We start from the raw sequence: 23,755 nt of genomic DNA on the forward strand, positions 1-23,755 counted from the left end.
CTCAGATTTGTGCCTCAAATAGATGAATCACCGCGGATCAATACACCTAATACGAGCGGTCGATAAATCTATCAGTCAATCATGGCATTTTAATCCCTCCGTGGACGAAGGATAATGAAAACTTTAAAACCGGACTGAATATACAACATTGCAGCATCATGGAAGCTGTGCTAAATTAACCTGTTATCTGCAAACACATCACGTAAAATAGCCTATATACCTGTACTAGACATCTACAACAGGTGAATCTGACTTTTCCCTCAAATGTGGGCAAACAGACAAACATATTTTTTAAGAAATAGGGGGGGAAATAATGGGTAATATGCGTAATGCGCATATTACATAATGCGTGGAACTTGAATTGATTGAAAATGCAACAGTGAGATTTGATAGAATAATTAGTAAAACCTATCAAAAATGTATTTACTTTATGATTTTCAAATGTAGACCTTAAATAATAAGTTTTGTTATTTTTAAAACAACAAGGAAGTACACGTCCTGTGTAATAGATATATTCAATAATATAAATATATAAAATAAATAAGCAAATAGTCTGCCACAGTTTCTATGGACAATTAATATAATTTTGTTTCTTCGTTTGCTTTGTGTAGACAGGAGTGCAATGGAATGACTTGAATTTTAATATTCAAATCAGAACGCCAGTCGAGAAGCCGGGGAGGATGACAAATTGTTTTGACCCGTTCTTGCATGAAGAAGCTTGCCATCGCGCTTCTTGCAATAAGCATCCATCGTGGTAAGCAAATAAAGGTGAAGCCTGATTGAAACCGATGCAAACTGGAATCAAAACATCTGCACACAGGCGCCCTCGCTGTGTGGCGCCATGATGCAGCTCCTGCGGATCAGGAGTTCAGGGTCTTGTGTTTCGGCGAGGACGGTCCAGGAGAGCGGCAGGTGTCCGGCCCTGGGTCGGAGAGCAGCCCGTCTCGCTGTAATTTCTTCTGCTTCATGCGTCTGTTCTGAAACCAAACTTTCACCTGCGTCTCGCTGAGCTGCAGGGCGCTGGCGACCTCGACCCGCCTTGCCCGCGTCAGGTACTTGTTGAAGTGGAACTCTTTCTCCAGCTCGGTCAGCTGCTTGGTGCTGAAGATGGTCCTCGGGGGCCCGTTCATCGTGGGATGGCCATCCGTGCAGATGCTGCTGCTTCCAGCCTCCACAGCACCAAGGCCTGAGCCAACAATACAGAACCCACAGGTCATGTGCACCCTGGCTGGGAACAGAGGACAAGGAAACAGTCATTGGCAAGATCAATGAGGTCTCTCCCAAAAGAAGTACAGAAACCCTTCTGAATAAAATTATCCATGGTCACATCCAGGAAATAAGAAAAATTACAGAGTTAACAGGAAAAAATATAGGCCTATATAATAAACCTTGAGCAATGTCATTTATATGTAGTTATAACGTTTGTAAAAATCAGAAATTAAATAAAACATTTATATTGCATCTTATAATTCTATCTGGTCTGGCAATTTGTGTGACAATGGGATATACATGAATAAATAATCACAGGTTTGTTGGATACTGAAGTTAAACAAATATTCAAGCATTCCATAAAATGATTTCCAAGAAACTGACTTGTGGGAATTGGCCCCGAGCCAGTTTGTTGATTTAAAGTCTTCACCCAGGAGCCATGTTTCTGTCTGTGCATCAAAGATGTATTTCACCGAGGAATCAACTTTAGCAACAGCCTATAGGCACACTGCAAACTCTTTTTGGTGCTGCAAAACAGGCAGATGGGGAATTGTGTGTTATCTACAGGCGTGGCCATAAAAACAGAAACACCTGTAAAGAATAATGTAATCTCATGCAACAAAATATCAAACAGCTTGAATATTGAACGGAGATTTGAATCGACACTGCAGACTCTGAAACACTTGAATGTTCTCACATCTATAGTGTGAAGGTGTTGCTTTTAATGTGTGTCATGGACAAGTTCAACAAATAGTAGAACAATATGTGCTGCTGCATTTTTCAGAAATGTGGAAAAAACATTCAGAGAAATGTTTGGCGATTCAAAACAACTTTGTAGGTTTACAGTCCATTAACTGTATTCATCAGAATCGTTAATAATTTGCCCTTAGGCCTTTCTGTGTCAATGACAGTTTAACAGTTTACAAATCCTTTCAAACACTGTATTAATGATAAATGTTGCAATTTTTCCCCTCTGAGGTTTCTGGGTCACACATTAAAGTATCGTCTGTGCTACTTATGTGCAATGAATGACAGGAACAGCAGCTATATCTTGATTTTTCATTGCTGACACTGTGGGCACGTTGTCAGTGTGTCTTTGCCTCTGAGAAAATGTGCTGCTGCATAATGGAGTCAGTGTGCCAGGTGTAGAGCAATGTCTCCCACCACAATTCATAGGGAGGAAGGTTAACAGGCCTCTGGCCACTTGGAAAAGCACAGCAGATGGAAAGGTCAGTTATAGGATAAATGTCGACATCTGTGTTTTAAGAAAATGAATGTCAAGGTATATGAGCCTGCGAATTAGAGGGCAGAGAATTTGAAGAACCAATACAGAGGAACTGTACGTAATTATGAACTTCAGCTTTCAGGAGTGCAAATCACATGCACATTCTGATTAATGGCCCCAAAGATAATAGAATTGATGCCGGCCAGAAGGCATAAAAGAATCAAACTAAATATTTGAGGAATGACTTGCACGCTTAAAAATAGCCAGCCAGCAAAGGGAATGGAAGGGCCTTCCAAGCCAAGGAGAGGGAAGAAGAAAAGGGATGGATCAATACACATTGCCTCAGTCATCTGGGCATCCAGCCCACAGTAATTCAGGTGCTGTCAAAGCATAATTGAAGAATGACGCACTGGGAGTATACACACTGAGCCAGGAGATCAGGTTGCTGCAGGTCTGTGGAGGCCTTTCAACATGGAAGAATACGCAAGACTTTGGTTTGTGCCAAAACCAATACAACCTCCAGAGGAAAGCATACTTTCGCTAATGACTCTTCTAACAAGTTACACAGTAGCGCTAATGAGTTACTCCTACAGATGATCGCCTTCAGAGAGATACAGAAAGAGGTTACAAAGATGCTAACAGTACTGCGAAATGTCTATGTGTGTGTGGGCGGGTGTGAGCAAATGGCTTTCTAAAGTGCATGGATTTGGATCTGATGAGTGGCTAATGTGTTTTATGAATAAAATGACTCCTAGGCCAATCCAAGGTGTTATTGTCAGATTGTTGCCTCCCTCACAGTGGCATTATGAGAGAAATGTTCTAAATTCTGAAGCAGGTGCAAGTAGGTCATGAAAAGCTAATGGCAGTTTTGTGTTTGTGGCATCTTACAACATTGCATTATTTATGACAAACCAATGTCACATATTGCTTCTCTTGAGAAAAATGTTTATCAAGGTGTGAGAATGCACATTGCTACCCACTAATCTGGATTTTAATGTTCTTTTTGTGCTTGCTGCACATTCCAAGTCAAATCAATGGAGTCACCTTTTGCCTCTCTACACCTGCCTTAATCAGTATGTTTCACAAGCTGTGCCAGTGCACAACACATTACCCACTAATCTGAATTTTGAGCATGCAAGAATCAAATCAAAAGCTGGAAATTGCAGTTTGTACTTAGTTGCATCATGCAACACTGTAGTGAAATCTTTCAGAGGAACTTAGGCCTTTTACCACAAACAGTCTGTGGTAATGACCAGCCTGCATATTTGGTCAGTGAACATTTAGGTTTGCAGCAGGCTCACAGCAGACAGAGGTTGTGCTGTTGAAAAAAGAAAAGACTGGACCACCATTGTAGTAAATCTTCATCCATGTAAAATTTATGAAACTCAACCCAAGTACAGCATCCAGTCAGTCAGCTGACATTATTGATCAAATGAAGGATCTATATAAGATACAATAACTCACATAAAATTGAGGATTGATAGGCATTTTTCACATTAGTAGGCTATCTGTATTTTTTCAAGCCTGGGATGTGTATTCTTCTGTGGGCTTTCTGCCCAGAACTCATCAGTCAGGGGAATGATGATCTGTGACAGCAATTATGTTAAAAAGGTGGACACATGTAAAGGTGCTGCAAACTGAAATCAATACACAAGGGCTTTCATTACAAACAGACAACTAATCAATACTCAGGGAGCACTCCAGCTCACAAGAGTAAGTTTTACTCAACTTCCTGTGAGTCTGGACAGGCAGTGGTCTGCTGCATTATTCAAAGCTACTGGTTAGTAAGGGCAAGGGTAAATAATTGATCATTTCTGGATTGAATACACACTGTGGCTAAGCAGGCCTTTTACTGTACTTCAACATCTTTGTGTACAGTCTAAATCCTTCTTGTAACAGTGGGTGGAGCGAATGTGTTAAATGAGCTAACAGACTTACATTAACATGGAACCGTTAGGGAAATAGTAACATGTGCATATTCAAATGTGGCGTCGAGTAAATAGCTGTTGCTGCCTTTCAAACCTTTTGATCTGCTTTAAAGAGTGGAGAATTATTGTTAATTTGTTTTATTAAATTCAACTTTGGTTTGTTGGTGACGGAGGGAATTGTGCAAGGTGACGCACAAAACGAGTCAGCTATTTTTTTTCCAGCTTGAAGAGAAAACTTCAGCCAAACTTTCCCAACTGCGAATGAAAGTTATCCAGAGCTTGAAACTATAAATAAACTCAATTATCCTGTATAGGCTACACTTAGCCAAAACGTCTGAAGGTTGTTTTTTTCCCCTCCTCTCCTGCTCAGTCTCCCTTGACAAAAACTTACCCGCCCGGTGCTGACTCCTCTTCACTCTCATCCACTCGAAAGTTTTACTGTTTACTTCCACATCAGCGGCTTTACAGTCCGCGCTGGCCGAACTTCCCACGGCGACGTTAATCTCGGGGCCATTATGAGAATATATTTGAATTTGCTCTGCAAGCGACCCAAAAGCGGATTGTAGCGGTTCGTTGTTATTTGATGCGCAGTATCCGAGTCCTGGGGAGCCCTGCCTCTGCGCCCTGCGCCGCCAGGGGACACGGGACGAGTGTGGGCAGGCCGGTGTCGAGAAGCCCTCGAGAGTCTCACACGGTGGTGGAGGAGGAGGGCTGTCCAAAGAGGTGCACAGAGTCAAACTGTTGGAGAGAGTTAAATACCGGGGTTGCGGAGTATTAAATCCTGAGGCAACTTCAGCCTCCAGTTTCCCCTCCTCATCACGACTGTGGAGTTCAGGATGAGTCCCGCAGTCTAGGTCCCCGTTTATGACCTCTTTTGCTCGGCAGCAGCCCGTGAACAGAGGGCTACTCTCCCCTTCGGCCGTTAACTCTTGATAGGAAGTCATTATCACCTCTCCCCTGCATAATCATTGGACGGGGTTTCACTTCATGCCCGGCCTCTCACGCATCCAGTAACGCATGGTCAGGCTGCTGGCCGACCGCAGGGACATTCCTCAGAGGAGAAACAGCAGTCCCTGATTGATGGAGATGACGTGCCCTCCTGGTCTTGGCCAATAGCTGGACATCTCTGTCATCAGAAAGGACAACACACTGATTAAGCCGCGCGTTGTGAAACTGACTTCAGGTCAATATTTTAATGGTGAGTGGCACCGTGCAGGCCGTAGCAAAAAATAACCTTAAAGGCAGCAAGGAAGTTCATCCTCACTACATTGAAGGCCTTTATGGGCCTCTCACCTATGCAGACAGGTAGGCCATGATGCCAGACATTGTCAGTATCCTTCACCGTTTTTTGGGGTCCTCAAGAAAAATGTGTTTTGGGTCAAATTCTGGTAGTTTGATTATTTTTCACCACAACAATGAACACTTCTCTTTGCAAAGCGGAATTAACATAATATAGACCTATTGATGAAGCTAATGGATTATGCAAATTGGCGAGGGCTTCTTGAAAACCCCAGGCCCTCTTTAGCAAAGGACTTAGGTCATGTGAAAGGCACACTTAATGGGTTCAGAGGTCGTGACAGCTGGTATTTAGAAGTTCAGTGGCAGCAGATTTGTAATTAGCCTCGAACAAATACAAAAATGCCTCTGAGTGGAGATCAAGACGTCGTAACTGACAGAGAGGGCATGTTCATGCCAGGTTAAACTAGCTCCTCGGCTGGATAAGCTGGTCCCTCCGCCAAAAAATAGAGCGTATTCGTTTGTGCTTGCTGAAAAGGGAGCCCCAAAATCTGTTTCTAGCACTTTTCAACACATCTGTGTGTGTTTACTCAGGGATGAATCACCGTGCAAACAACGCCATGCTGCTATTTAAACTTGAGTGACAAAAACAAACAGAAATTCACTCTCAAACTACATGCACAGGCGAAATGGAAAATATACGTATAAATCCAGAGATGTTGGGCCTGCACTGCCATAAAAAACAGGCATGCAAACAATTCAAGTGGCCTGTGTGTTTGGTGCAACAGTAGGAACACAGCCAGCAGCACAGAAGTGAAAATGTCAAGGAGCTCCACAGTGCAGCACAAGTTTTTTTTCCCCCTGAGGTCTGGTGACCTACTTTCAAATCTACACAAATTACTGTCGCTCAGTCAGCTCGCATACATTTAAAACAACGGGAATTAATAAAGCTAATAATATTCTGAGGGGCCACTGTTAGTGTCCACTGTTATTAATGTCCAGTCTCCAAACCGTTTAATTGTGTTGCTGGTGGAGTGGGACAGTTCCAAAAATCCAACCGCAAAGAAACACGAAACGTACACCAATAAACTAAAAATACTAAACTAAAACTAATAAATTAGCCCGGTTTATTTTATACTAAAATTATCTCTAAAGACGAACAATGAGTTGACATTATGTTGAAAATACATTTAATTTTTTTATTCATTAATTTAACAAAATATACATTCAATTATGTATTTGCCTAAATGTAGTTTCATTGGAACTATTTATTTCCCCTGTCCCTGTATGCTTATATCAATCAAAGAAAAAATATCCATACATTAGTTAATTGAAAGCCATAACATGAACACGATTATTAATAATATTATTATGTTATTCATACCTTAGTGTCAGATGACTATACTAAACTACCACCCGTGATATTTAATAAAAACCTTAAACCAACTATCTTACTGTTCATATCGTTTTATTTTAATAATATTTCCTGTGTGTTTTTAAGTCTGCAGTAATTACAAAATAATTCAGCGTAATGAACAACTTCTAACTGCATTCTTACAACACAGAAATATGGTCCCAGCTGTGGGAGTTAATGGGATTCTACAGGCAGCGATGTGCTGAATGACTGAGTGCAATATATCCCTTCTCTCCATGCATTTGCAGGGCGCACTGATCCATCTTCATGTCAGCTCGGAGGTTACTCAGGGTTCACGCGCTAGCTTGTTTCTCTCCTCCACACTCAATAAATAAATCTCTGCAGCTTTCTGTTTACCGCCTGAATATAAATTTGTTTGCAGTCGATCGAAGACCTGTGCGGAGGTATTAGAAATTGTATTTCTGTAATGGCTTTCAGCAGAGGGAGGAGGGGGGGTCGGGAAGGGGTTGCAGACAGGGGAAAAGAAGAAGAAGAGGAAGAAGAGAAAAAAACAGGTGTGAGCAATCTCTGCTTTCCTAGTATGCAAGATTTCTTTTTTTACAAAATGCAGCAGCCTCAGCCTATTACAGCCCTTGGACTTATTCAAATTACATTTAAAACCAAGTAACCTTTTTATCTTGTAGGACAGGAACAGCAATCAGTGCTTGTTCCTAGAAGTGCCATATGTTTGATTAGCATATTTGAAGTGTTGTTCCACATCACTACCCAGCACCTTTTTGCAACAGAAGTTGTATTATCACATAAAACAAAATAACACAAGTGAACTTTAGCTGAGGCTCCTTCCTTCTGGACAACTTGCATCCCCTAAACCACAAACTCTGCATTAGAAATAAGAAACAGAATAATCTCACAATTTACGTGAAATGGATGCTACGATTGCAATTCTGAATTTGATTTCCCCCAAACCAAATGGGCACCCCATACACACACACACACACACACACACACACATACACACACACACATACACACACACACACACACACACACCAGAAATGTGAATATTCTGTGCCCCCACCCCACCAAGAAAACATCCTCTTAGAAGTCAATGCAGGCGTTTGCCATCATGATCACTATTGTCTCCATTGTTTTGACTGGAGGTGAGGTAAACATGGCAGCACTTGGGTGGCTGTGTCAGGAAAGGCAGGAGGAGGGAGAGAATATTGACTGATGCTAATTTGTTTTGCGTCCATGCTCTGATGTGTGTCAATAGGCAGTCGAGGCCCTGGGATCAGCGCGGCCGTGCTCGGATTACCTCCACGGCTTGAACTGAACCCTCATCCTGCCGCTGCTGACATGATGCTGTGGCCGCTGTTGACACCAGACCCTTGTCTAGCCCTCCAACACTGTCAGGCCTCATTATATGTCAGCTCTTGACCGTCACAAGACTGGGAATTAACCAGCGCTGACAGACGCCTGTCACCACCAGCCAGAGAGGTCACTGCCGTTAATGCAGTTTCAGGAAGATGATAACCATCTATGCCAAGTTTATGGCTCATCAATGTGGCATCATGATAGAGCTGTAATATGGCATAGAGGAATAAAGCAAGAGAGAAAGGGTCAGAGCAGGGCTGAGGCACAAGCAGACACAGAGGGGCACATTGACCGGTTGAAAGATGGCTATCTCTATGATTGATATAGCATGTCTGTGTTTTTCAAATATTGACATTTTTGAAAAATGGTGATATCAGAAGTAAGGTTTAGCTTAGTGTATACCGAGCCCACACGCAATCCAGGGAATACCACTTGAAAACAAGAAAATTCATCCACTCACGGTGTGAAATTCTAATAATTGTCCTTACTTTGTCGTTGAATGGTATGAAATCTGTCACAGTACATGAACCATAATCATAAATCCAATGCAACTACTGTGCAAATGGCTAGGGACATTACAGATAACTGAATTCTGCACAGGCTCAACAGTGCGACAATGAAGCAATACCTTGCTAATACCAGGACTTTTCAACAATAGCCTGTAGTATGTGCCGCAGCGCTTCACAGCTTCAGTGAGCCAAGAGCCTTCGAGTCGGCAGAATCCCAAACATCATGACAACAAGCCATCAGTCATCTTCCCCCCAAGCTGCTGTGCACACTTGTGTGTTTCCGGAGTTCTTACTGTGGGAAATGAGCAGGGTTAAACATGAAACAGGAGGAAATGTTCATCATTGCAGCACTCTCTGTAATATTCTCCCTCATACAGCATTGTTTTCGCTGCAGGGAAAGAGAAGGAGTGGTTTTTAATTTTTTAAACATCCCCTGCTTGCTCACAATGCAAATCAGTAGTCTACTGTGCATGCTAATCATGGTTAATAGCAAAATGCTGATAGAAAAATGACAATGTATTAATAAAGCACCAATCTTCTGTTGAGGTTCAAGGAAGGACTGTTCCTGCAGACAGGAAATATTTCAACCTTGGAAAAGTTTGAAAGTTAAAATCATCTTGTTTCACAATGTCTGGCAGTGTCATGAAACTTGTGTCAGCTTCTTCAATGAAGCCACAAGACTCCATGAATTTTATGGCTGCATGTTCCATCAAATGGAAATATTCTAGATGTCTTATACATAATTTTATACACATTTCCCCAAAGTTCAGGTTTCAGGCAAGACATGTTTTGCATTTTTGGAAAACTTTGGTGTCGCCAGTAGAGTAAAGTAATCTGGTTTAGAACAACTTGTGACTGCACATCATGAGTTTGTAATGATTGGACCACTGTCACTACAGAGATACTGGTAGAAAAATGACACTGCTGTAATGTTACTGTTTCAGAAGTGTTTAGTTTTAACATTTGAGGTTCTACATGGATTATTCATGCAGTCAATAAAATAAAAATGTCAGTCTTGTGTCAAATGTCCCAGTTTTAACACTTGTGTAGTGGTGACAATAGCATTACTTCCTCATGTTTTGGTATCCCACAACCCAACTGCTGTATGTGTAAAAAAAGACAACAATAACATCAACACAACACATTTAGTTTTCTTTAAAAACCTTTTGGATTTTCTTCTAAAAAGTAGGAAACATGTGATGAATATGATAAACGATGGAAATGACCATGACACATTTCATGTTTTATATGTGATGCTATGCATGAGCAAATATATGTTCATTTTGTTTGCCAAAAAGTCATTTGCAGGCAAGGAAATATAAAGCATGTTATCTTACATTGTGATAATGTTTAGGGTCAATTAGACCCTAGAGACTTATTTGGGATTTGGAAGGTGTGAAGTACTGTCAACACCAATCACAGATGTGGAGTAAATGTGAATTATCATATTATCATATTTTTCCGTATTTAACAGCTGGGTCTTATGTCTGGATATACATAAGTATTCTGATACATATCCCAAAAAAATTTATTTCTGGTATTTTTCTGTTAATATCTTTATGTCCTTTTGTTGTTTGTGAGATTATTTTCAGCCACCTTTTTAATAGTTTTGATTACAACCGGTGCATTGATTAGATTCTGTGTAATAAAGCCATAGTGTGTTAAATACTTCTTGAGTGATCAATAACGGTCAACATGTGACATTTAACAGGGTGACTGTTGTGATTACAAGTTAATTCATTTCACAGGTGCTCTTCAGAGGGAAAAGTGAGCTCCAGCAGGTGACTCTCTCACTGTGCACAGTGCCGCTCACCACAGCTGAGACAGTTTCATCACCAACTTACCTTTTTATTGTCACCGATCATCCCTAACTGGGAAGCATTTAAAATGTCATTGATCTTGATAATGCCGTGCCGTAATATGACAGTAACAGTTGTATGAGATTCAGGAAGTCAAATTTCCAAGATTGATGAGTCGTAGCAGTAGAGTTATAATCCATCCACCTGAGTAATGCTCAGGCTCTGTTCCACGTGAAGGAGCAGACAAATAAATAAAACCCATAAAGGTGACACAGGAAATTGATACTTAACAATCATCTTGAGCAACAAGCACCTGGAGAGACTGGTGGGCAGAAGTTACTACTGTTGAGGGAAAAGGCTGAGAAGGTTAATAGGTCATAAAAAGAACAAAACCTCCTAAAGGCCAGGCACACAAGTTCGGGGTTTTGCTCAACAATGGACAATGGTGTTGCATGTGACAGTACCACTTCTGAAAGGTGCAACTTCTATTATATTCACCATACAAATCATTCAAACGCAATGATTTAAAAGGAAACTTGAAAATGAGTCCCAACTTGATCATAATCTGCAATATTGTGTAAAAAGGGGAATTTTTATTTCAATGCAGTTGTCCGTCTGTCATGCAGCACACATGCACATCAGTCCCAGTTGCTGTCATGAACAGGCCAGGACCACTGTGGAAATTGGTAAAAGGCAACTTTGAGTGTTTTTATCAGGTATGTCATGTTTCAGTTTTTTGCATAATAATTTTTAACTTTTAGAACACAAAGAGGTGGACAGCAGTGTGAGCTTCAATGCAAGTCCATCAAAATTAAAACACACTGATCAACTCTTCTCTGGTACACTATCATTTATTCACCAAACGTTTCTTAGTCAGGGTGAGATCTGATTTCCAACCCCCCCATCTTCTCCCACAGTTTCTTTATACAATCCATTGATCAGTCATAAATCACCAAATACTTTTGCAAAACAACATAATGGACATCTTTTATGTATTTATTTATTTAACAAAATACCACATTTCTTACTAGTGGATACAGAATTTTACAAGCGAACATAAATGGCCATTAATACAGAACCAACCGTTTTAACATATTCTTTAACAAATACAATATTTCTTTCATAGGTAAAAAGGTTGGATCTACATTTGTTGTTTTCTGTACAATTTGCTGCTTTGTTTTGAAAAAATGGGAACTCAACCTTTTTTTTTTTTTTTACAGACCATGGCGCACTGGCAAAGAGTTGTGTGACTTGAGTGTGATTTTTATGGTATTTCTACATCTTGAATTTTGGTCTGTGTACATAAGGTATTTTATAAAAAAATATTTTCTCAAATCTTTTTTTCAAAACATTCTACATCAATTTGCAAGTATGTTATGTCTATACTGTTTCATGACAGAATAAACCTCAACAATGACTATGTTTTGAAGTGCACCTGGTTGTTTAAGAGATAAAGTAAATTAATGCAAAGTTGGGTTTCTCATTTGGTTTTGGTTCCATTAATTGCTGGTTTGTGGTGTTTTATGTCATGATGTAAACCTTTGTTTTTCTTTAATGGAAAAAATTCTGTACATAAGAATTCATTGCTTGCTTGAACCTCCTATACACACTTGGGTATGATTCCTTAATCACTATATAATGAGTAGGACATCACTCTGCTTGTGCCCGGATGAAGGCTTGTTTGCATGACCTTAATAAAGAAATAAATTGTAAATAAATAGAAGGCTGTTTATTCCAGTTTATTAAATGTTGTTCAGTGTGACAATCATTGGCAAATATCATCATCAATATCATTGGCATTAATTAGTGGTGAAAATAAGTGCATTTGGCATTAGGAACCTCTGTTTAAGCTCACCAACTGATCAGAGAATAAACAAGTAGAGCCTACACACCAATAAGAGCACGGGCTGTCACGTAGACATTTATTATTATTATTTTTTTTTTTTTTTCTTTCCTCTGATAGTGATCTCCATATAATGAATGGTATTACTACGTCATAACATTAGACTCCATAGACACTAGCAGCTTACTTTGATGGTAATATGATGAGCTTCAGGCTTTACGTTTGTTGAATGTAAGGGTAAATGCTTTCTTAAATACCTAAAGCCTAAAGTCTTTGTTAAGGAAACAGTAGTTTTGCTTTCATGGCAGCTTAAGAAAAGTCTTGATGCATAGAGCATTTTTCAAGTCTAACCCCAAAATTGTTTTCACAACAGCTGCAAATGGGACAGTGGTACATCAGTCACTGTAAAGGACTTAACGCAAAAATTCAGAAATTAATGATGGACCGTAACCAAAGCTGGTTTCATGGCACCAACGGCTGGCATCATTTATCACTTCAAAGATCCGCTTAATGCATCGCACCAGTCTGATCAAAGTCCAGAATTTTTAAAAACACATGTAAAGATTTTTGGCTTTGCAGATCTTCCCCCAGAGAACAGATGTCATCGAGGAGAGAGGGGGTCAAGTGAGTAAAAGGGAAATAATGACTTTAGTTGCTAACTAGGAGCGACCCAGTGTGAGAGCAACTAGATAACTTAATGTTGTAATGTCCCCCCATGCAGTGGGGCCCTGTGTATGTGTGTGTGTGGGGAGAGGGGGGGCTTTCCTTGACCCTGGGGGATCCTCCTTGACCCCATCCACAGAATTACTGCACTCCAGTGTGTGGATCCTCCCGGCTTTTAGCGTCTGGACGGAGAATGTGACGAGGAACCAGAGGTAAAAGTCCTATTGAGCCTCAGCACCATTAACACCATAAATCACCCGGCATATGCAAGAATCTCAGGAATCCAACACTGTCTGCTTCTTCTTCTTCACAATCCCACCTCTTTCTGTCTCTGTGTGGGCGAACATACATGAAGGGAAGAACTTTGTCTTGTTTTTGTCTCTTTCTCTCTCTTGCCTTTATTACTTTTCTCTTGAATTACCCAGCTGTCACCACCCCTTTGATACAGCTGTGGTGTAGACATTATTTTTATTTTTTATTCAAAATGTCTAGAGTTCTAGCTGCTATATAGCTCCCCTGACGCCTACTGAGAACTCCTGAAAACAGTGTCAAATTATTACCAAATGACAGCTGATCCACAGACTGATTAGCTAATAAATTAGTTACTCTATTCAGCACCACTAGGGGATCAGCTTCCTCCTTACCTTCCCCATTTCATACCTGTCAGTACTCCTCTGTGACAGTTCATTTACAGTAAGGCTACTGATATAAAGCTGTCAGCGTGTCTAATTGAATATTGACACTATGGCTCACATTATCAAGTGTAAGAGGAGGCTCACTCCTTCATCATGAAAGCAGATGTCTATCTTTGACGTGTAAGGCTGTTGAGACCCAAGAGAACCTGTGACCCACTTCTGTCAAATAAACGCATAATTCCCCACGTGCGTAATTTAGCTTTTGAAATAAAAAATAGCATGAGGAAAATAACATTGCAGTGACATCATTTACATTTGAGAATCCATATGTCATAATGGCACAAAGGATGCTATTAAAAAAACAAAGTCTCCTCATTGTTCTTTAAGATAATATGTTGTCATTAGTGATAGAACCTCATTGGTCTATTTTGGCCTATGGGCTGCTGGAAGGGCTTCTAAGCTACACAACCAACATGCCCCCTGAGAGGGAGGCCAGCCCCGACTTGCAACACTACAATTTGGCTATTGAAAAGGCAAGGGTTGGGAAGGAGGAGGCAAGAGATCTTGTCATGGTGCCCAGTGGGTTCAGAGCTTGTGGTTGGAGTGCTGGAAAGACTGCCTTGTCTCATTGATTAATGGTGGAGAACTCGGAGGCAGGAGGGAGGGAGAGGCTTATGTGGCAATGCACAACACTGTAGAGTTCTCAATGAATCTAAAGCATGCCTTAATTTGATTACAAAATCTTTCTCATTTTTTTCCACTTGGGATCTAATCCAGGAACCCTTAATCATGAAATAGTGCTGGAAAAAATGTAATTCTGATCAGCGATGAATAGGGTAAACATTGCACATGAGCTACAGTTTTCCCAAATGCATTTATTTAGCATGTACAGTATGTGACATCTCAATTAATCAAGAACAGTATCAAAGACTTGCCGTATCCTTTAATGGCTTTAGCAAAAAATATAACATCATTCAATATGAGCATTATTCTGCCCATTTCACAGTTAAGACATTTTACACGAATGACCTGCTATTTGAAGTACATAATGAAAAACAGGCCTAATGTGACACTTAGAAAATATGACAACCACTTATTATCTGAAAACAGAGGGGAATAGAAAACTCACTCAGTATGATTACTACGTGCATTAAACATGCAACGAGAGTACAAATGTAACAGCCACAAAATTACAGCAAAACAATGTAATTATTAATTACTCAAATGTCTCCTGCATGCTGTGTATGTACAATATGAGCAGCAAGTTTGGAGACCTGCAGCCTTCCGTCGCAGTGCCTGAGAAACATAAATGATATTACTGTGGCTCTCCTTTAATTATGATATGTTCACGTAGTTTAATTAAAATGTTTCATGAATGGTGAACTGGTGTGTTAAGGGATTTCAACCTAGGGATGCTAATCAGGCATCCTCCAGTCTTTCATAAGTAAGTGAAAGTGGATGTATCATAGAGATTTTGATGAGCACAGGAGGGATGGCCATTATGGGGCCCTAGGGCCAGTTTGAAATGCCAGCATGGTGATGACTATCTACGCCCGTACAGTAGGACGGTGGACCATTTGCAACAGATGGAAGTATGCAGCTCAGATGGGGCAGGTCCGCAGGGTGAAAGCACTGACCGCTGCTCGAGTCACTGTGAGAGCCAAAGAGGGAGGAGGACACAGGAGCGTAATCCACGGAGTGCAGCTCTGAGCAAGAGGAGGAAGTTCTAACAACACATTCACCTGGAAACGTCAGGAGGTCCGCGCATGAGCTCGAGCTGCGCGAGGGGTTGCAGGGAGACCACTGGGACGAAGCTGCCGCCTTTCTAAATTTATGCTCCTTCTTGTACCTCATCCTGCGGTTCTGAAACCAGATCTTGACCTGGCGATCGGTGAGTTGCAGCCCGGCAGCCATCTCCAGCCTCCGAGGACGACACAGGTAAGGGCTGAAGTGGAACTCCTTCTCCAGCTCCAGCAGCTGGCTGTTGGTGAAGGCTGTTCTCTCCCTCCTGACACAGAGCCTTCCTCTGCCTGGCCGGTGAGCCGCCACACCAGCGCTGACTGATGTAGGAGAAAGCACATAAAGAAGAAGGAGGGATTTAAAAGCAAGTGCCACCTAACAAGCCTGTTCTGAAATGTATAACCCTCCAAAGAAGGACTTTAAGTGCCAGTAAGGCCCATGTTAATCCTCAGCCAATCAACCTAGGACAAAGTACGGCCCTCAGCTCTTCCTGTGTATTCAGTCATGCTTGAGACACTACACAAGACTGGCTGTCTACTGTGTCGTGTGTTCAGGGAAAGTTACCACCAGAAGAAACAGTCTGGGGGAAACATCTGACGCCACTACGGCTGCCTGACAGGCCACATTAATCACAGCTACACACGGAAGCAGACCTGTCAAATCCCCATCTCAGTCACTTAAAAGGTACCTTGGGACCACCACTGAAAATAACCACCATTAGAGATTCCATTTGACATGTATATGAGCGATACCAGGGCCCTGTTGATAACATTATAACACGCAGGGGTTAATGGACACTTAATAAGGCCTTTAGTGACCTTAGAGAGAAAGCTGCAGTCCTTAACAACACTCCACCAGACTGGGAGACTGCAGCTTCCTTGTTATGTGCTAGCTTGTTTGTAGCGTTGAGATAGTGATGTTTTTCTATTTCTGTGAAAAGCAATAAGCATTATTAGTGAAGCAAATAAAAAATAAAAAATTTGATCTTCATTCTCTCTCTGTAATTGTCTTTGCTCACTTTTGTAAAATGTAAGACACTGATGAATTCATGCTCAAAATTACTTACATACATACTTACCTATTCAAGGAGAGATGTTATAATTGAGTATTTTTTATTTAATGAATGTATTAAGAAACAACAAATCGTAAAGAGATGATTAAGATATATTCATTGAAAAGAAGACCCTTAGATTACAAGAAGTCCCTGTGCAGCCTACTCACTGCAGCTTTTGAACATTACAGGACTGGAAGAACAAACAACTATGAGCAGGACAGTGACATTTGTTTAACTGTGATGCAACAGTGACACTCATTCACAGACTAATTCAACCTAATAGAAGAGAAAAAGCATTCACATCTGATGAATATACTTTTGTGCATGATAAATGATGGAGGTGACACATTATGCTATTGACTAGTGAGACTTTTGCTTTCTTTGTCTGAAAGATTAGGGGCCTGACTGGGTATCTTAGTTAGTAGTTGCAGTATGTGAATTCAAGGTCTTCGTGCAGCAGTCACAACAGCAAAGGGTCCAGATATGCTAAGGTCAGATATAAGTGTTTGAATTAAACATCCAAACCACAAACAGGGGGGAAATGTTCATTAAATTTGGATGCGTGGATTCAATTGATCTATTGGAGATTGTGTCAACAGTATTTTGGATGTTCAGTCTTGGCAGTAAAAAGGTAATAAGATAATAAGCAAAACCGGAGTTACCAGATTGTTCAGAGTCAGTCGTCCGTGGATTCATCCAGGGGAAAATTACTCCTGAGCGGCAGATGGTGAGTAGACTGCAGCTTCTGCTTTTGATGTCCAGCTTGCCCTTGGCATGGCAGTGAACTAGAGGCTCCAGTGGGCACTGAAACTGTTCACCTGGGTTCAACCTGGAACTGACATGAGCAGAGGAGGTCATGTTTTGCTGATTAAGTTCGGCTTCTTGGCCTCCTCCACCTCCTTCTCCTTCATTGTATCCCGCGCTCAGTTTTGGCACTTGTCCAGAGCTCATAGCAAAACTGTTGCCATGCAGCTGCAGTGGGAGGGCAGACAGTTGGGGGTCCATCGACCAAGCTCATCAAACTGTCTCAAATAAAACCAGGAATCCCTCAACAGTAGTAAAGACTAGGACTTCTGTCTGTCTAATATCCGATCACAATTAACCTGAATGTATAAAGGCATGCAGGGAAGAGCACTTGGAGTAACCATGTGGAGCATTTGAATAATATTTACCAGAAGGGAGCCGTAGTCACGTGTAGCCGTCCTCCAATGACAGAGCTCTGGAGTTGCAAAGTAATCCGTAAGCAACTTGGGGCGCCCGAAGAAGCTTCCGCGATATTTCTTCAGACAACATTTCTATGAGCAGCCCGCGTTTCTTTACCTAGGGATGAAAAAAACATATAACGGAATATGAATAGACGCCAACAACTGTGTAATCAGTGTGGGAGAAAGAGGGACATGTTTTTGTACGGAGAGAGGGGGGGAAAAAGGGGGGGGGGGAGGGCAGGCAGAGATTACAATGTGTGGTGAGGAACGTCTAATTACAAACTGAGAGTTGAATTTTTGTAATATTGTAAATCTTTTGACAGGACGTGTTCATTAGAAGGAGCCGCCGCCGCTTGCAGCTGCACATCCTGAACTTTTTGTGGTAGGTTTTTTTTTTTGTTTGTTTTGGTTTTTGTACCAGATACAGCGCGAGGACGTCCTGCTACAGTGGGCTATGTCTATGAGCTGGAATAATATACAGGATAATACGGGTTATCGACCACAAATTATAATTTTGCTGAAGCTTTTTTTAAAATGTAAAATTCCTGAAAATAAATTGTGCTTCGGGATATTTTTCCCTATTAAACAATAATAAACACTATTTATCCCTGTATTTCCACGCAATTAGCTGCTCTATCTATTGCCATTCTGCATTAAGGCTGCTTTATACCTGTGTACAGAAATTACCCTGATTATTTTTGATAACTTAGTTTGCAACTAATTGAACTGCCCATTATAATTCGGCGGGCTTTCCTTTAAATAACAGCATATGCTTGTAACTGTCGGAGGGGAAGTGTAGCTTTGACTTAATAGGATTCACTGGGAGTGGTCACACAAAGGCTTGACAGTCATTGCCACACAAAGACAAAGGAGGCAATCATTTGAGATTTTTTTTTTCTATAGGACAATTCGGAGCATTTGCATTAATCAGGCATCACTGTACAGTATCAAGTGTCCCTGTCTGTGGCTCTGCGAGGCAACAGTGAAACACTGTGGACACGTTTGATGGTAAATATCCCGAGAGCTGCACGGCAGGATGGACAAAGAGTAGGGGGAGCAGAGCCCTTCTGTGCGCCAGTTTGCAGCCACAATACAGAGCAGACAAGAAACCAGGAGGTTGGAAATAAAGCTATGAAGGTGCAGAGCACTTAAACAAAATATGAATTTTGCAACTTCATTCAAAACCCCCATAATAAATATTTTTGGGGGGGAATTATTTGGGCTAAAAGCTACATCAAGTGCGGCCTAGGCCTAACTGAGTTACAAACTCAGTAAACAAGTAGTACAAACTCATAAAACATGATTTCTTAATTTCAACAATGCACAAATGTATGCAAAGTGGATAAATAACTAGAATAATGAAGCTATCCCCAAATGGTAAATAGTGCACCCAAAATCATTTTCCAAAATGAGAGGGTGCTGCATGCTACGATATTAGCATATCCTGTGCCGGTATCAATCTTAGTTGCGCCAGGCTTTAGATACAAGTTCCTTCTGGTGTTTCACTACAACAAAGCTGTCGAGAAAACCCTCTTTAGATGTCTCTCAGCGGTGATGGATTATGCACTCAGGATTGCATAGGAAGAAGAGGAACCTTCCCCCTTTTCCGTTTCACTCCTGCTCCCACCATCACTGAGGTTTTACCTGAACCCCCAGAGTGGAGACACGTCCTTGTATTAAAAAAAAAGAAGCTATATTTTAGTTTTGAATATCTGTTCAGTTCAGATGAAGGACATAATAGCTGCAACTGTCGCCCCCACATGCTATGGCTTATTGGAAACCATGATCAGCATTAAAGTCACTGCTGGGCTACATGATATTATAGATCATAATTCAGTTTCAGAACTGTATAAAAATGCTAAACGTTTAGCTTTTGGAACTGAAAACTAAGTAACGACCACTGTGGCCAAGTTTAATCTTTTCAGCCTGTCCATTAAAATGGCAGTTATAGCCTACACTAATTGTCTCTTCAGTAAATCTCAGTATGAGCTGAATGTAAGCCAACAGAGCAAAATAAACAGAAATTTAAATATAATGCCATCTTGTATGTCGTTTTTTATTACCAAAATCTACTTATTATTATTATTATTGTTAATATTTTTATTAGTAGTAGTAGTAGTAGTAGTATTAGTAGCCTAATAGTACTAGGCGAATTAGGCAGTATACATCAACACTGACTGAAATGGGGGAAAGTAATTAAATTCGTTTTGTTTTCCTTGCCTCACCCTTGAACACACTCTCTGAATTGGAGATAGAATCTATGATATACTAGCTCAGCAAGACCATAATTTAGCTCCTCCGCGCCTCCACCACAATTCTCCGTGAACTCTGTATGAACCGCCTCAGCGGCAATAAATCATTTTTCTCTCTCACACAAAAGCTCGCCGGTCGCTCTGGATGTCAACCCTTTTACAATTCCTCCTTACCTTCTGCGCTCTCTCGCCTGCTGACACAAACAGCCACGGAAATCGTCGATAAACTTTTATTTTTCGTACCAATAACTTACAGGGAAACACGCTACTGGGGAATGTGGAATATCCGCAACTGCGCACATGCGGGGGGAATTTTATTTTTGCCCCATAAATTATATATTCCTTTCACCTAAAAAAAACATAATTGGTTTTCAGAGCTCAAGGAATGCACAGATCAGTTAATGTATTTCCAGGGGACAGAGCTGGGCAGATAAGAGGAGACTGAGAGAGAGCTGGGGAGAAGACGTTAATGGGCAGAGGATGCTGTCGGTTAAAACGGTGCATACAAATGGCGCTGTCTTGGCAGAGCAAGGGGAAGATTTATGGGCCCGGTGCCCTATATTGCTGTAAACAATGCAGAGTGAAATGAAAGGACTAGAGTTTGCGGACTGCACTTCATAAGTGAGGAAAAGACACACATTGTCATTTTCCCAAACAAGTCCTGACTTTTGCACAAGCATGTGCACTAACATAGAGTATTAATTTGGACCTGCTTATAGCACAGCCCACTGTAAATCCTGGCATGTCTGTGGAGAGTGCAGACGAACATAAATCCTTTTTTCTTTTTTTTTTTACTAAGGAGAAATATGTTTTTTAATTCAGAATATGCATAGTCTTCAAAAAATATGTGTGTTGTTTAATATTTTTCCTGTGAAAATTGATGTGCAGGGTGTAGGCCTACATGTTGAAAGCTGGTATGTATTAACTGTTAAAGCTCTAGTCTTTGTTTTTCAACTGATAAAAATGAAGATATAGTTCTGTTTGAATACCAACATTACTGTTATAAACAAACCTTTTACATAATAAGAAAATATTAATATCATAGATTTAGGCTATGCCATAAATTTCTCAAAAAGGCCTGTCAATCAATCTGGGTGTGGAAGTGAACTGACTTTTGATTTTTGTCTCATTTAGATGATGTACTGTGCCTTTAACTTTCAATTACCGGTTGAGTCCTATGCAACAATATGTAAGTGACATGTAAAAATGTAACCTCTAATGCTCCAGCAGCTGTCCCCACAGCGCTCAAAGCTGAGACGACTGCAGTAGAAATGCAACTGGTGGCCACACAAATACACCAGAGAATGACTTTCAGAGAGCAAATCAAATAAAAACACGCGTTTTCACTTAACGTACGCATAATTGTGGATCTATAGTCTCAGAATCCCATATTCAGATCGCTTTTGCTAATGAAATGTGAATAACATAATCATAACTCAATCTAGTGACTGTCTGGGCCCCCTGTGACACCTTGAACGGAGGAAAATGACTGTAATTTCTAAGGTCCTCAACGATGCAGCAAATAGGCTAATGAAAAATTTCCCATCGAGGCATTATGGTGACATAAAGTATTACTGGCAAGTTTACCCAGGCCATCATTTCCTGTGTGATCTGATGTCTACAGTGGGATATCAGAGTGTTGATCCAAGCTGCTTTGTCGTGCCCTGCTTGAAATGTTTGCCAGCACTGACAGTAAATCAGTTTAACATGTCTGATCGAGTTTTAAAATCTAGTTTTATGTAAATTCACTTAACTCTCTCTCTCACTCACACACACACACACACACAGAAAAGACATGGTGCATCTGCTCCTTAGAGTGAACGGATGGGAGAGAGATTTACGGATTTATGACACACCCACTGCTGGTCAATGCGAGAGAGCCTCTCTGTCCCTGGAAAATAGCAGCGTGACCCCTGTTTCAACTCACAGCTTTTATGCAACTGCCATGGCTGCGGTTTAAACACACTACACCATGACAATACACTGGCCCCCACACCTTTCATTGCAATCCAAAGTGGTTGAAGATGAGACTCACCTGAGACTAGTTGGGGAAAAAACGATGTAAACAATAAAAGCAGGTAATAAACCACACCGCCGTCAGAACAGCTTACGAAACAAACAGCTCATTTTTGTTTCGTAAATTTGCGCTTGTTCAAACATCTCGTATTGTGTAAAGTTTTTATATCTTCCAAGAGAGATTCCTCGCCTGAGGTGCTCATAAATCACAGGGAGCCTGCAGCGGTGCAATGTGAGCTCAAAATCATGTGTGCGTGATTCAACAGTCTCGAGTCAGAAAAAGAAACCAGTTAGGGCCGAGTTTGAGGAATTCAAACACTTCAACAAGATAATTCCTACAAGGTGGTGAGGGGTAAGAATAACGGCAGCCTGGCAAAATTATTCCACAGCTTCAACTGAAAGCCCAAACTAAATGGCTGGATGAAAAACTAACAGAGTTTATTTTAAACTTTAAGAATGGCTCTCATTCATAAAAAAGACAAAGATGTTAGTCGCGGATATTATATTTTAAACATTTTATTTATCTTGATCTTCTGACAGGTAAGACTATTTAACTTTGAAGTTAGTAGATTAAAGGACTCATTTGCTTGCTTAGATCATGTGAAAAGTAAACGTGCAAAGTTTACGAGACCCTTAAATATTATGATGATAAATATCTGTCTAAATATTGAGAAAAGTTTCCCTCGTGTAGAGTGGAAGTATGTGCGCATGAGCCCAAAGTTTAATAACAAAACGCGAGACAAGGCAGATTCATGACTGGCAAACAACACTAGCTTTTGTTTAAATAATCATTTTAAATCACACATTCTGTTTATTCTCGTAATAAATGCAACAAGGCCTTATATGGTGTATTAATTGAATCCCCGGCAAGGCTAAGTCAACAAAAAGTCGAGAAAGAAAATCTCTGCAAATGATGCCTCATGTAGGATCTGTTTCTACTTAACACAAATCTTCAATTACAAGGGCTCAAACAAAAAAGCGGCATCCCGTCATTGTTCTGGGTGTAACGTGAGCTACACCTGTAGACCTCGGAGCTGGAGGAGGAGACTGAATGATGAGGACACTGAGATTTGAGTTGTTTGGCTTTTAAGTGTCAGCTGTTTATGTTGGAAGGCATGCTGGCGAATATGTTTCCATGCCAGCGCTGAATGTTTGGTCCTGGCCACACAAGTGAGATGAAACGTGTTGCTCAATGCACCCAAATAAGAATATCACAATAAATTCAAAGCTGCTTGCAAGGACACTTAGTAAGAGTTCCCAAATAAAGTAAAAAGAAAACAATGACGCATGTACATCACTTGAGGCTTGACCACATCGTTGTCATTTGCAGTAGCTCACGTTACATGCTGTCTAACAATAACAATAACAACAACAATAATAATAATAATGATAATTTTGGAGCATCTTAGAGAGAATAAATATTCTGTCAGAAAGAAACTATATAGGTTAATTTGCATTTGGATTAAAAAAAAAAGAGGTTTTAAGGAAGAGTGGGGAGTCTGTGGAAAGTTTGCAAGGTGTTTGTGACTCAAAACTTGAAGGTCCCTGTCCATAAACTAATCACAATGACCACCTGTCCCAGTACTGTCAGAAGCACCTAGCTATAATTGGCAGCTTCCTTTTGAACGGATGCACTGACCTGACCTGAGGCCAGTTATTCTCTTAAGTCACACAGAAGTCACATGACCGCGC

General features: G+C 40.8%; 2 protein-coding genes and 1 long non-coding RNA gene across 3 annotated transcripts; 1 reads left to right on the plus strand and 2 right to left on the minus strand.

Moving 5' to 3' along the window:
• Positions 1–618: 618 nt before the first annotated feature.
• On the minus strand, positions 619–5,382 carry hoxc1a (homeobox C1a). Its single transcript, XM_046057637.1, has 2 exons — positions 4,754–5,382; positions 619–1,228 (listed from the first exon to the last, which is right to left on the minus strand). Exons 1-2 carry the CDS (start codon positions 5,304–5,306, stop codon positions 861–863), a joined length of 921 nt encoding a protein of 306 aa, XP_045913593.1. The 5' UTR covers positions 5,307–5,382; the 3' UTR covers positions 619–860.
• LOC123975848 lies at positions 4,777–10,522 on the plus strand. The gene is made up of 2 exons (XR_006826172.1): positions 4,777–5,560; positions 8,247–10,522. It is a non-coding gene; the product is annotated as an uncharacterized LOC123975848 (long non-coding RNA).
• A 4,129-nt stretch (positions 10,523–14,651) lies between these two features.
• LOC123974798 (homeobox protein HOX3-like) lies at positions 14,652–17,734 on the minus strand. The gene is made up of 2 exons (XM_046055709.1): positions 17,253–17,734; positions 14,652–15,856 (listed from the first exon to the last, which is right to left on the minus strand). Exons 1-2 carry the CDS (start codon positions 17,593–17,595, stop codon positions 15,306–15,308), a joined length of 894 nt encoding a protein of 297 aa, XP_045911665.1. The 5' UTR covers positions 17,596–17,734; the 3' UTR covers positions 14,652–15,305.
• Between the last annotated feature and the right edge of the window lie 6,021 nt (positions 17,735–23,755).

The sequence above is a fragment of the Micropterus dolomieu genome, linkage group LG08, assembly GCF_021292245.1.
Source record: "Micropterus dolomieu isolate WLL.071019.BEF.003 ecotype Adirondacks linkage group LG08, ASM2129224v1, whole genome shotgun sequence".
Lineage (NCBI taxonomy): Eukaryota > Metazoa > Chordata > Actinopteri > Centrarchiformes > Centrarchidae > Micropterus > Micropterus dolomieu.

What these genes read in the sequence shown, in the direction of transcription:
- hoxc1a (XM_046057637.1), bottom strand. Translation starts at nt 5,306, where the DNA reads ATGACTTCCTATCAAGAGTTAACGGCCGAAGGGGAGAGTAGCCCTCTG. An exon ending in GAGGAGTCAGCACCGGGCGG is followed by an intron (nt 1,229 to 4,753) that starts GTAAGTTTTTGT and finishes CTCTGTTCCCAG; the next exon opens with CCAGGGTGCACATGACCTGT.
- LOC123974798 (XM_046055709.1), bottom strand. Translation starts at nt 17,595, where the DNA reads ATGGACCCCCAACTGTCTGCCCTCCCACTGCAGCTGCATGGCAACAGT. An exon ending in GACTGACTCTGAACAATCTG is followed by an intron (nt 15,857 to 17,252) that starts GTAACTCCGGTT and finishes CTCCTACATCAG; the next exon opens with TCAGCGCTGGTGTGGCGGCT.